The 12,431-nt window shown below is 54.9% G+C and overlaps 1 protein-coding gene across 1 annotated transcript; it reads right to left on the bottom strand.

Moving 5' to 3' along the window:
* Positions 1–1,217: 1,217 nt before the first annotated feature.
* On the bottom strand, positions 1,218–3,712 carry GPR45 (G protein-coupled receptor 45). The gene has a single exon (XM_006163787.1). The coding sequence runs from the start codon at positions 3,710–3,712 to the stop codon at positions 2,591–2,593; it is 1,122 nt and encodes a 373-aa protein (XP_006163849.1). The 3' UTR covers positions 1,218–2,590.
* Positions 3,713–12,431: the final 8,719 nt, after the last annotated feature.

Below are 12,431 nucleotides of genomic sequence, written 5' to 3'. Positions count from 1 at the left end.
CTCCTTCTGGGATTTTAGGCACTCATGCACATGCGCCCGGCCTGATTGTCAAGCTGTCTGGGACTAGAAACGCAGTCAGCCATGTGGGAATCCAGTGCCTTAACCACCCTGCCATCTGCCGGCACCAGAGAAATAAAATTCTACTGTTTACAAATTACTCATCTAAGGCATTTCGTTAGAGTCAGCTGGTAAGACTGAAACGGGGGTGTGGGGTGTTGGATCCTGGGCTTACTCTCTATGGTCTTGGTGCAAATTTTGGCAAGAAAATAGTCATAGACACCAAAAGAGCAGTAATACTTTATTTAAAATATATACAAAATTATTACTTTGAAACATAGATATTACTGTCCAACACACATCATGTGACGGTGACTAATTAAATTTTGGTACTTTCATCCACTCATTTTGTGATTTTTGCTCCAAGCAATTGAAAACAATTCTCTTAACTGCCACCAGAGGGGCAGTACCAGGCTTGTTCCCCTTGGTGTCTGGCGGTGCTCACCCTGCAGCCCTGCCCCGGGGGGGAGGGGCAATCCTAGCTTGCTGGGGAGCCCGGGCCCAGGGCGGAGGGGACACACCTCCATCACACCAATCGCTGCCTTCTCTCTCCACCGGGAGTGAAGGCGGCAGTGACGGAGAGACAAGGGCTGTCATTTCCTTGACAAGCTCCCCCTGGGCTCAGATGGATGTACAGGGCATTGTTATCCTCACCCCGTTTCTTCCCTGCCATCGTCCTAGCACGGGGACGGAGTGTGACAATGGGAGCTGGCCTCTTTTTCTTTCTGGTGTTTGCTATACGGCATGTGCCCTTGCTGGAGAGAGACAGAGAGTGGGAAACTGAGAAATCGCCCTCCCCAGGGGATGGCCACACCACAATCCCCTCTCCTCCACTCTCCCCCCCAGGATCCTGGGCACACACACGTGCACCGGGCGTGAGTCTCAAGCCTCCAGGTCTGGGACTCGAACTGTGGTTGGCCATGTGGGAGTCCAGGACCTTAACCACCATGCCACCTAGTAGCTTCACCTGGTCTCATAACACAACTTGAGAAGAAATCAGCAGTGAAGCACGAATGAGCTTCTGCGCTCTTAGGCTGAACGGAGTTACTGCTGTCCTGAGAAAAGCCCACGGCTGCTCTCGGCCTGGACGCCCCACCACTCTCCCCCACTCTCCCCCACAGTGTCTCCCGTGGGACAGGCACTTAATAACCGCTCGCCGCAGAGATGAGGACACGGAAGGAGGGGCTCTGGGGACGACAGTGGGAACACACTTCAGAAGCAGCGTTTGAGGGGAAAGTGACCAGCCTCCTTGCTGGTAGCTGGGGAAGGTGAGGCTCAGGAAAAGGAGGTGAAATGAACCCAGGCCACATGACTGGTTCCTGATAGTCAGACCTGGAACCAGATTTTCTGCTTTCTCCTTAAATTTCCCTCTCTCTGGAGACCAGAAACTGTAAAGAGAGCTCAGCAGACTCAGTGCCCTGCCCTGGACTCGGGGAAATCATCTCCCGGCGCTGGAAGCCCCCGGTGCCCCAGGTGACCATGGGCATAGTGGCCAAGTGTAGGGTGTGAGCAGAAATGTCTCCCCGGGGAAGCCCGTGTGGGGAGGCAGGTCAGCTGGCAGCAGCGGTTCTGAGTGAGGTAGGAGGAGCACAGAGATCGGGGGACCCCTCGGGCAGGGTGGGGCAGGGCAGCTGTTGTCTCCCCTCTCCTGCCTCCGCTCCCAGCAGTCCTCGTTCCAAAGTGGAACTGGTGACTCGCAAAGGCGCTGGAGCCCGAGTGTCCCGAGGAAACGTGTGAACAAGGCGTAGAGACTTCCCGGCAGTCACTGCAGAGACGCGGGTCAGGAATGAGCACTCTCAGCACCCCAAAACCGAGGGCGAGGAAGCAAAGGGAAGCAGGATGAAAGGGGAAGAGGGAAGAAGGGACCGAGAACTGACCAGCGGGCAGGCGAGCAGGTCTGGTGCCGGGAGCACGCACACGGCCTGGGGGCGTCTCATTGCAGCTGGGCTGTCCAGAACACCCCCGGGCTTCGAGCCACGAAGGCCTCCCCCATGTCATACCAGGGACACGAAAGCCCGGGGCCCTCCCTGCTTCCCCGTGTGATTTTGGTTTCTTTCTAGAAAGGATAACTCGGCATGGTCAGAAATGTGTGTATGACCCACATAAAGACCTCACGTATTCCCCTGACCCCACAGACGCACTGACTCTGAAGGGCGCAGTGTCAGCGCGAATGGGAGCCCACAGGGAAGGACACGGTTCTCGTGGCGGTCGGGCCGTGGCATCTCTGGGAGCAGGCCCACAGAGCTCAGATGCGGCTCTCTTCGACAGCCCCCTCCTGCCCCACACCCACCCAGACTCACTCCCTGCCTCCTCCTCGCCCCTCGCTTTCTGCCCGACTTCTGCACCCCTCACCCCGCCCCACACATGGCTCTGCGAAGAGAAATGAAAATAATTCATCTGGCCAATTCGGAGTGTGGGAGCTGCAGCTCCTCTGGTAACAAACGAGTCCCTTTGTGCTTACATAGCGGCCACCGTGTGTGCCCGATGGCGACTATGCCGGGGCAGGGCGGGGCAGACCCCCACACCGGCCGCCCTAATGCACAGCAGACTGGTTCTCACTGCACACGTAGACCGTGCTCGGCTGGATCCTCCTTCGGATCCGCTCAGGCACTTTGGGGAGGATCTGGAAGGTCTGGGGCAGCAGGTCCATGCAGGCCTCGCGGAATTTCTTGATCCTCCAGCAGTACACGACAGGGTTGAAGGCCGACTTGAGGTAACTGAGCCACAGGACGCAGGTGCTGGCACTGTAGAAGGAGGGGCTGTCGTGGAAGCGCCGGCTGAACACCGACAGGAGGCTGTAGACCGAGTGGGGCAGCCAGCAGAGCGAGAAGCCCACGAAGAGGATGAGGATGGTGGTGAAGGCCTTGGTCTTGAAGCTCAGATCCATGTTGACCTGCTGCTGCCGCTGCAGCCGCCGCAGGCCGGCCCTGGTGAGCTGCCTCAGGTCCAGGCTGTCGGACTGGTTGTGCACGCGGACGGCGTTCTTCCGCACCGTGTTGAGGATGCACACGTAGGAGCACAGCATGACGGCGAAGGGTGCGAAGAACACGGCCACCACCAGGGTCACCACGTAGGCCCGGGCGGCTGTGAGCTCCGTGTAGCCCAGCACGCACTGCGGGGCCCGCGCCGGCACCTCCACCAGCGTCCAGCCTGCCAGCGAGGGCACGGAGATGCAGAAAGACAGCACCCAGGACGCGGCGATGATCACCTTGGCCCGCCGCGGGGTCAGCCTGTCCTGGCGCTGGACGATGATGAGGAAGCGGTCCACGCTGATGGTCAGCAGGATGGCCACGCCCTCCAGCACGAAGAACCAGTACAGCATGGCCGTCAGCCGGCAGAAGTTGTCCCCAAAGTGCCAGTGGACAGTGATGAGGGTGACGGCGGCGAAGGGCATACAGCACACAGACAGCATGATGTCGGAGAAGGCCAGCGTGGCCAGCAGCAGGTTGATGGCGGAGCGCATGGCCGGCCTCTGGTACACGATGACACAGACCACGGTGTTGCCCAGGAAGCCCACCGCGATCAGCAGCAGCATCCCTATAGCCAGCGAGATCCTGAGTGGGGCGGGCAGCGGGGCGGCCCCCGGGCCGGACGCGTTGCTGGCGTTCAGCTGCAGGTACTGGTAGGCCTCGATGGTCGTGCTGTTACAGGCCATCCTGGCGAGCGGCTGGGGTCCCGGCAGAGATCGCCTCCCCTCAGCGCTTCGGGGCCTGCCATGCTCTGTCTCCAGGCTGCATCTTCTGCACCCGCCGGGACCCGCCAGTCGTCAGTCATGTCCTGATCATCTCGGCGTCACAGCTTCCTCCCAGATGCGGGAGCAGCCTGCAGCAAGCGAGAGGCCAGGAGAGAAGCGAGTGAGGCTGGTAGATGGCGTGGGAGTTAAGGTGCTAGACTCCCACATGGTAAACTGCGGTTTGAGTCCTGGACCTGGCAACTTGCTTTCTCACTTTTCCTTTCTCTGTCTCTCTCTAGTCAAATTAAGAAATATTAATAAATAAAATGAAATAAAAATCAAATAATTAAAAATAAAGAAGCGAGTGAGGTTTTCAAGCCAGCATGTCCATCTCACAGGTGTTCTGCACGCTGGAGAGGGGAAGGACTGACTCCTTTGAGCAAAGCTTGGTGTGACCTGGAACGAGTGGTGTCTGGGTCTCGCCAAGCAGCCCAGGAAACCCAGTCAGCTCTACTTTGGGGAGACAGAGGAAGTAACTATGCCGGGGCACGTGAGGAGGTCTCCAGACGCGAGCCCGGAACCTTTGCACAGGGCCAGCCTCATGGAGCTGCACTTACAGCTGCGTCTCCCGGCGTTACTTTCTGTGCACACGGTAAAAACACTTACTGTAAGAGCTAGCCTATAGGCAACTTTTAAGTATTTATTTTCATTTCAGTTTGAACTTTTGTGTAAATTGGGAGTATATGCTTAACTTTATTGTGAGATAAGTGTCCATTTGCATGGATTTGTGAGAAAGAGCATGGTGAGACCCCACAGAACCTTCGTCCAGTTTTCCTGATGGTAACAGACATCCCGGATAACTGCAGGGTGCCGGTTTTTTTGTTGTTAAGGTTTTTGCCATAGGGCGTGTGCACTCACTGGAGAGAAACAGAGCGAGACAGAGGGAGAAATCACTCCCCATGGGGATGGTCATCTGCAATTCGTGTTCCTCCATTCGCCTCCTGAAATTTGGGCACGCACGCATGCACGCACACATGCCTGGGGTGAGTTTCAAGCTGTCAGGTCAGGAACTTGAACCAAAATCGGCCATGTGGGAGTCCAGCGCCTTAACCACCATGCCAGCCGGCCCAGCTGTTGTATGTGTGGAAACACTGAGGAGAGAGAGAGAGCTCTCCCCAAAGATAAACCCTCTGGCGAGGCGATGCTCATGTGCACGTGTTGCTCTCAGAGGCAGGAATAGTGCAGGGGCTCAGGGCGGCCAGCCTCCACCCTCCATCTGTCCGTCACTGGACGGCTGCCAGCAGGCTGGGTAACCTCTGGGATTTGACTTCTTTGTCTGTATCAGACGGCTTCTAGCCAGGCCTGTGTGCAGAGCAGCTGTAAATACCCAGAAATGCGATGCCACAGGGGGCCGGCAGGTGGTGTGGTGGTTAGTGCACTGGACTCCCACATGGCTGACCATGGTTTGAGTCCCCGACCCAGTGGCTTGAAAATCATGTTAGGCATGTGTATCCACATGCCCAGATTCCCGAGAGGAGAAGGAAAGAGAAGGGACTGTGGGGTGGCCATCTCCCCTAGGACGTGATTAGTCACTTTCTCTGTTCTCTCTGGCAAGTGCACACGCCCTATGGCCAAAAAAAACCCCCAAAAATTAAACAAAAAGTGATGCCTCAGGTCCTCAGTAAATGGCACCGCTGTCATCTTCACCCTGAGACAAGGCAGTTACAGTGCTGCAGTGGCTATTGCTTACTGTTTATGTCACACACACACACACCACACACACACACACACACACACACACACACACACACACACACGTTTGCATCCGTACTAGACCTGCCCACAAGTGGTATGCTCTCCTGGAGAGAGGCTGTTCCTAGTCCATTTGCAGCCCCTCCTCCCCGTTGTTTCCCACATAGCTGATTGGCCAGACGGCTGACCTGTCTTGTGGCCTGACCAATGACAGCAGCACTGGAGCGCTCTCATAGTCACTCAGCTGGAAAGGTGAACTTGGAGCTGCTGAATGGGAGGGGGTGACAAAGCGGTGTGTGGAAAAAAGCCGAGGACATGAGGGCGTGCTGGAAGTTCTCCACTTGCCCCCCAAATCTCCTGGCCCCCATCGTCCTTGCCCAGGAGGGTGGCACCTTGCCCTCTGGCAGGAGAGGAGAGAGGCGAGGCTCTTCTTGCCCTGGCTCCTTCCTCCCTGTGCCCGGCCTCTCTCCAGCTTCCCTGACTGCTCCTGCCTCCCTGCAGGTCTGGGTTGCTGGGCTTCCTTCCAGGCCACCTGCTCAGTCCACCTCGGTCTCCCTTCATGCAGCCTTGGCTATATCAAGCATCCTTTCATGACCTCTCTCTATGGCTCGGGATCCGGTCTCCAGCACACCTGCACCATAGCCAATATGGCGGTTAGGGTGCACCGAAGATACAGGGAAGAAATAGAGTGAGCAGGTCCTAGGAGGAGAGAACTGTGTGTGTGCGTGCGTGTGCGTACGTGTGCGTGCGTATGCGTGCGTGTGCGTGCATGTGTACATGTGCAAGCATCAACACAGAAATCGACTTCCCTTCCAGACAGCATTCTGATTTCAGTTTCACGTATGTATTTACAATGTTTCCTCCTTTCTTTGTCTTTAAAGAAACTTGTAGTTTTCATTCTTTTTTTTTTTTTTTTTTTTCTTTTCAGGAGAGGTTTTTGTTATAGGGTATATACACTCACTGGAGACACAGAGACAGACAGAAAGTGAGACATCACCCCGCGGGGGGGTTAGCCACACCACAATCCCTTCTCCAGTTTCCTCTGAGGATTCTGGGTATGCACACACATGGCTGTTGTGAATTTCAAGCCACCAGGTCAAGGACTTGAACCACGGTTTGTTGGCCATGTGGGAGTCCAGTACCACAACCACTATGCCACCTGCTGGCCCGCTGTTCATTTTTATCTAATCTCTTACCCTCACCTCTGCCATCACCTCTCAGAGACAGCCTGTCAGGTTCTGCTTTTGCTGGTAGTCATGCCCGTCATGCTGGAAGATTTGCTTCCACCTTACTGGGTCGTTGGGAGAGTCATGAGCTATTTTCCTATGCAAAAATGCATAGGAATTTTTCCAATGACCCATTGAGATCTACTTGCCTTAGACGACTGGGTTTACCAATAGAAAGACGCGGGTTTACCTTGCTCCGTTCTACCTCACTACTCTCTCCTGATGACATCATCGCCGTCATTTCCTCTGAGAGAGAGGGACAGGGTGTTTCTGATGGGGTGTCTCTGTCACAACCCCCCTTGTCCAGCATCTCCATTTGCTACATTCTAGACACGTGATCGCACTCCAGGGACTCAGGTTGGTCCGCAAACCCAGCACAGCTTCCAGTCCCCGGTGTGGTGGTGCTCTCTGTGAACCATGACCAGACCAATGACATTATTCTTAAATAATTTAACTGGGGACCAACAGACGGAGTAATGATTACATCACTGGACTCTCGAGTAGTTGACTGTGGTTCAAATCCTGAACCTGACGGCTTAAAGCTCACTCCGGGTGCATGTGCATGTGTGCCCAAGGTCTGAAGAGGAGAATGGAGGAGAAGGGAGTGCGGCGTGTCCATCCCCCCCCGGGGTGTGATTTCTTGCTTTCTGTCTCTCTGTCTCTACAGTGAGCGCATGTGCCCTATAGCAAAACTCTCTCAATTTTTTTTTTAAATTGAATTCCATTGTAACTATAAAATATGCTTGAATATCTGCATGGTATTCTACCGAATGTGGGCAGTACCTCTTCTTCCTGTCCGGGATATGCACTTGGTGTCTCTTGTAGTTAATGTGTATGTGTACGTGTGGGACAGAGAAAGGGGCCCTTGCCAGAGCCTTGTCACGCGTGGTCCCCTTTTCCCAGCCTTCCAGCTCATCAAGATCTCAGGCACATACACACGTGGAGTTTTCACCAACCGGGGACCTGAGCTCGCAGTTGACCACGTGGCTTCTAGCACGACAGTTCAGTTTGCTAGGAACTACACACTAGGGCCGGGCTAGTACCTCCTCTCCATTCACGGCTCTCTCCCATTTGCAGCCGTTCTGTCTGCACTTTCACTCGCACCTGGTGAAGGTCATTCATGTTCCCATGCTATGCGTCGTCCACAACCAGATCTGAGCTTTTTGTTATATGCCTTCAAGAATTGAACTCCTATGACAGGTGTTTCTATTTTCATGACTACGGGCTGTTGTTCAGGGTTGCGTGGGATCGTCCGCTGGAACCCTGGCTTCCCACTAGCTTAACATTATAACCCTAAAGTGTCTTGGGTGCAAGTGTCAAAGGTCTAATGGCTTGTCAAAGCTTTTGTGCCATGGGACCAGCAGTTAGCATAATGGCTATGTCGCTGGACTCCCACGTGGTCGACTGCGGTTCGCGTCCCGGACTGGGTGGCTTAAAACTCACGCCGGGCACGTGTGCGTGTGTGCGTGCCCAAGATCCTGAGAGGAGAATGGAGGAGAAGGGATTGCGGTGTGGCCATCCCCCCTGGGGGTGATTTCTCACTTTCTGTCTCTCTGTCTCTCTCTGTCTGGCAAGTGCACGTGCCCTATAGCAAAAACCTCTCCAATAAAAAAAAAAAGCTTCGGTGCCAAAGCCACGCCATATTACAACGGATTTCACACTCAGTCCCTGACTCTCTCGTACAGCTTTGTGTTTGCCGAGAGGTTTTTTGTTGTTTATCTTGCATTTCTGTTGTTGTTGTTGGAGAGAGTATTCACCTGCCAGGGAGAGACAGAGAGGGAGAAAGCAGTACCCCACCCCTTTGGAAACAGTCCTGCTGCAGTCCCTTCTCCATTTCTCTCTCCTACAGGAATGTTGGATATAAACACACATGTGCTTAGCATGTTTTTCAAGTTACCAGGGCCAGGATTCGGCCATGTGGGATCTGGCTCCCTTAACCACTTGACTCCAGAGACTGCCCTTCCCTGTTTGTCGTTGCCTTCCTCCCTTGTCCTAGCTTGCTGTGACGCATACAGCTTTCCAGTCCTGCCTTCCATCGCAGGTGGCTCTCCTCCCAGGCGTCCCTGCTGCGGCCTTTGTCTCGCCGCCCAGCGCCCTCCCCTGCTCCTGCGCGCACTCGTTGCTAACCTTTGCTGCCTTCTTCCTGGGCTTCCTCTCTTTTCCTGGGCGACATCCTTAAATTACTTGCTGAGAAACGAGGAGACTCACTTTCTCAGTCCTTGAATATATAAAACTTGTCATTTTAAGTTGATGAATTTCTTCCATGAGTGAGAGAGGCACAAAGTGACAGAGACGGAGAGCGAGGTAGAGAGAGCACACCCAGGGTCCCCGTGCCTGACCTACCACAGCCTCGGCCAGCCCTGGACCATGGGCACGATGATGCCTCTGTTTCAGGGTGACCTCCAAGTGCAACCTGTCCATGCGTCAGCCCTGGGGGGGTGCCGCGTCTGGTCCCTGGAAACGCTCTGCCCACCTGCAGACCGATACCTTCCCAGCACAAGTGACCACCCTCGTGCAAGGCAATTCCTCCACGGACTGGGGAGGTGGGGGGCTTGGCCCCAGGATGACTCAGACAAACCACACGCCCTGTGCACCCCATTTCCAGCACCACCGCATGGCAGGATACAGCGCAACGAGGAGACTCACTTTCTCAGTCCTTGAATATATAAAACTTGTCATTTTAAGTTGATGAATTTCTTCCATGAGTGAGAGAGGCACAAAGTGACAGAGACGGAGAGCGAGGTAGAGAGAGCACACCCAGGGTCCCCGTGCCTGACCTACCACAGCCTCGGCCAGCCCTGGACCATGGGCACGACGATGCCTCTGTTTCAGGGTGACCTCCAAGTGCAACCTGTCCATGCGTCAGCCCTGGGGGGGGTGCCGCGTCTGGTCCCTGGAAACGCTCTGCCCACCTGCAGACCGATACCTTCCCAGCACAAGTGACCACCCTCGTGCAAGGCAATTCCTCCACGGACTGGGGAGGTGGGGGGCTTGGCCCCAGGATGACTCAGACAAACCACACGCCCTGTGCACCCCATTTCCAGCACCACCGCATGGCAGGATACAGCGCAACGGTCAGCAGCGATAGAGTTGCACTCCCGTGAGAGCCCACCACCGCACTGACCTGCCAGGAGACGAGCCCCGGCAGCAATGCGAGTGACAGACGGAGCCCCACTTGCCTCTCCGCTGCCTACCCTGCACTGTGCAGCCTGGGTGGGGAGGGAGGCGGGAACAGGTCACGGGCCACCGCTGGTCCATGGCCCAGAGGCTGGGGGCCCTGTACCACAGAACTGAGGCTGAAATTGTGTCCCCTCAGGAATTGCAGGCATTATACCTTAAGAGTATTGGATCCTCTTCCTTCACAGGTTTTGCCTTTGATGATTGGATAATATTTTCTTTGAGGTTGGGTCTTTTCTCATTTATTGCATTGGATCTCACTCAGTAGGTCTCTAAACCCAACGCCACACGCATCTCCACTTTGGAACCGTCTCTCCTTTCACATCTTGAGTAGTTTTTCCCTTCTGTTCTCTATGGAGAGGGCGTCCGGATCAGAGGCTGGGGCTTATACAGTGGGCCTCTATTTTCCTTTTCTTTCTAATTTCTTTTCTTACATTCTTGGTTTTTGTTTATATTCCAGGGGGGTTGGGGGGAAATTATGGTTAGTCTTATTTCATTTTAAAAACACGCGCATTCTCATTTCCTGTGCTTTTCACATTGCGCTTCATTCTCGTTTAGAGACGTGCTGTTCTCCCCGACGTCTCTAAGGCGGTTAGAGATTTCACTTTAGGTTCTCTGTTTTCTTCTTTTTAAAATCATACCTTTCTGTTTTTAGAGTCCGTGCCTCGGTTTATCTTTGTCTTTTACTTTAAGGCTGCCGGCCTTCCTCACAGAGCTGGTGGTTCTAAGCCTGGGTCAGGCTTAAGGTCTGAGGCCGGTAGCCGTGGTGGTGGGCTTCCCCATAGTCCCCTCCCTCAGTGCAGCGGCCTCAGGAACTCCCCTCATGTCAGCTCCGTGAGGCTGAGAGCTGAGGGCTTCTCGGTGCAGGAGGAGGTCAGCTTCCCTCTGGGGTCTCACACTGAACACATTTGCTACCATCAGCGGCACGCTCAACCCACTGGCGAAAGGATCGATCCCTCCCCTAGGGAGGATGGGTAAAAGTCAACAACGTGAACTTTACGTAGGGTGAACCCTTGTTTTTCAAAAACATGGTATGAGTGGGTCTGCTTCACCAGTGCGGATAATAAACGAGTATTTCACATAGTCTGTAAGGGCCATCCCAACGCCATCATTCACCCCTGAGAAGTGCTAAGTATGGGACAGGGACGAGGGCCCCGGTCTGGACGCAGATAGCTCTTATGAACTGGTGATTCTGTGCCTTAATTTCTCTGTCTTCGTTTCTTCATCTGCCGCCTGGGGACCACGGTAGCACCTCCTGGAGAGAATTTTTGTGACATAAAGTGCTGGGCACGTGGGGCAGCCCTGCACACTCGCTGCCAATTTGCTGATTTCTCTATGTTCTGTCTTCACGATTGAGTGTGTACACTGCGTGCGGGAGTGGGAGCTCGAATAGGAGAGACCAGCCACGGGGCCTGTCACACTGTGACGCCCTTTCTCGCGTCTCCGGTCTGCCGCAGGAGTGCTGGTGGGCTTCAGGCTGACGGGCCGGAGACTCGAACCACGGTCACCACGTGGGGTCCTGCTTCCCCTGAAGCTCGTCACTACTGCACCGTGGAGCTGGCCACGAGTTCATTTCTGATTTAAGAACGGAGGCTCCGTGTAGCTCGGCGAAAGGTCCTCAAGGGGAAGAGGCTTTTGATCTGTTAACCGTATGCCATTCGACGTGTACTTTGGGTAAATATTGTTAGAAGTCTAATAAAACGAAACAAATAGGAGTGAACGAGTCAACCATTTGAATTTTCTTTTTGCAGACTTGATTTTGTTTCCTCTGAGAAATAAGTATATAATAATTTCAATAAAAATAACGTGGTGGGGGGAAAAGACAAAAAAAATCATGTCACAAACACGAAAGTGTAAAATGCGGTGTTAGGGATGAAGCCAGTACCTTTGCTTGGGCTAACATCGGTGCTGGGAGGCCCCCGCTGTGCCTGCGGAGATTACACTGACCATGACAAAATGTAAGTCCCAGCCTCGACCTCGGGGAGGTGCCACCAATTGTCTCCGGGAGCGGAGCTGGCTGGGCTGTGGCGTGAGGCGTGCACTGACCAAGACCTCGGGGTGGGCTCAGAATGGACACCTTCCAGCCAGTGCCACCACCCCTGTGTGGGGGTCACGGGCTCCTCCCCCTGCGCTGCCAGGACTCCCTGCCCGGCCTCTGCCCAGCCAGCCTTCCCGAGCACCCCTGCACACTTCCACGCCCACGTGGGCCACACAGTGGGGAGGAGCCCGAAGGCGGTCGTGACAGGGACGCACAGTCACGACTAGCTCTGACTCATAAAGGGGCAGAAAGTGGAGCCCGGCCTGGGTGCCAGGTGCCTGCTACCAAGACTCCGCGTGGAGGAAGGCCCGGTCGCCGGGACCCTGGCTCGGGAGGGCGATTTCCTGTCTGTGACACCGACGAGCTTGGGCGCGGACGAGCTCAGCTGGGGCCACACCGTGTCCCCTTTCCCATCAGGTGAAGAGCGGACTGACTGCCCAGAGCTGGCGTCAGCCAGGGAGCCTGCGAGGATGAAGGCTCACTAAGTACTCCCTGTGGGGCCAGCAGG

This window comes from Tupaia chinensis, unplaced genomic scaffold (genome assembly GCF_000334495.1).
Source record: "Tupaia chinensis unplaced genomic scaffold, TupChi_1.0 Scaffold143064_1, whole genome shotgun sequence".
NCBI classification, from domain to species: Eukaryota; Metazoa; Chordata; class Mammalia; order Scandentia; family Tupaiidae; genus Tupaia; species Tupaia belangeri.
The sequence above is the reverse complement of the archived record's forward strand: the minus strand, read 5'-3'. Positions and strand labels throughout refer to the sequence as shown.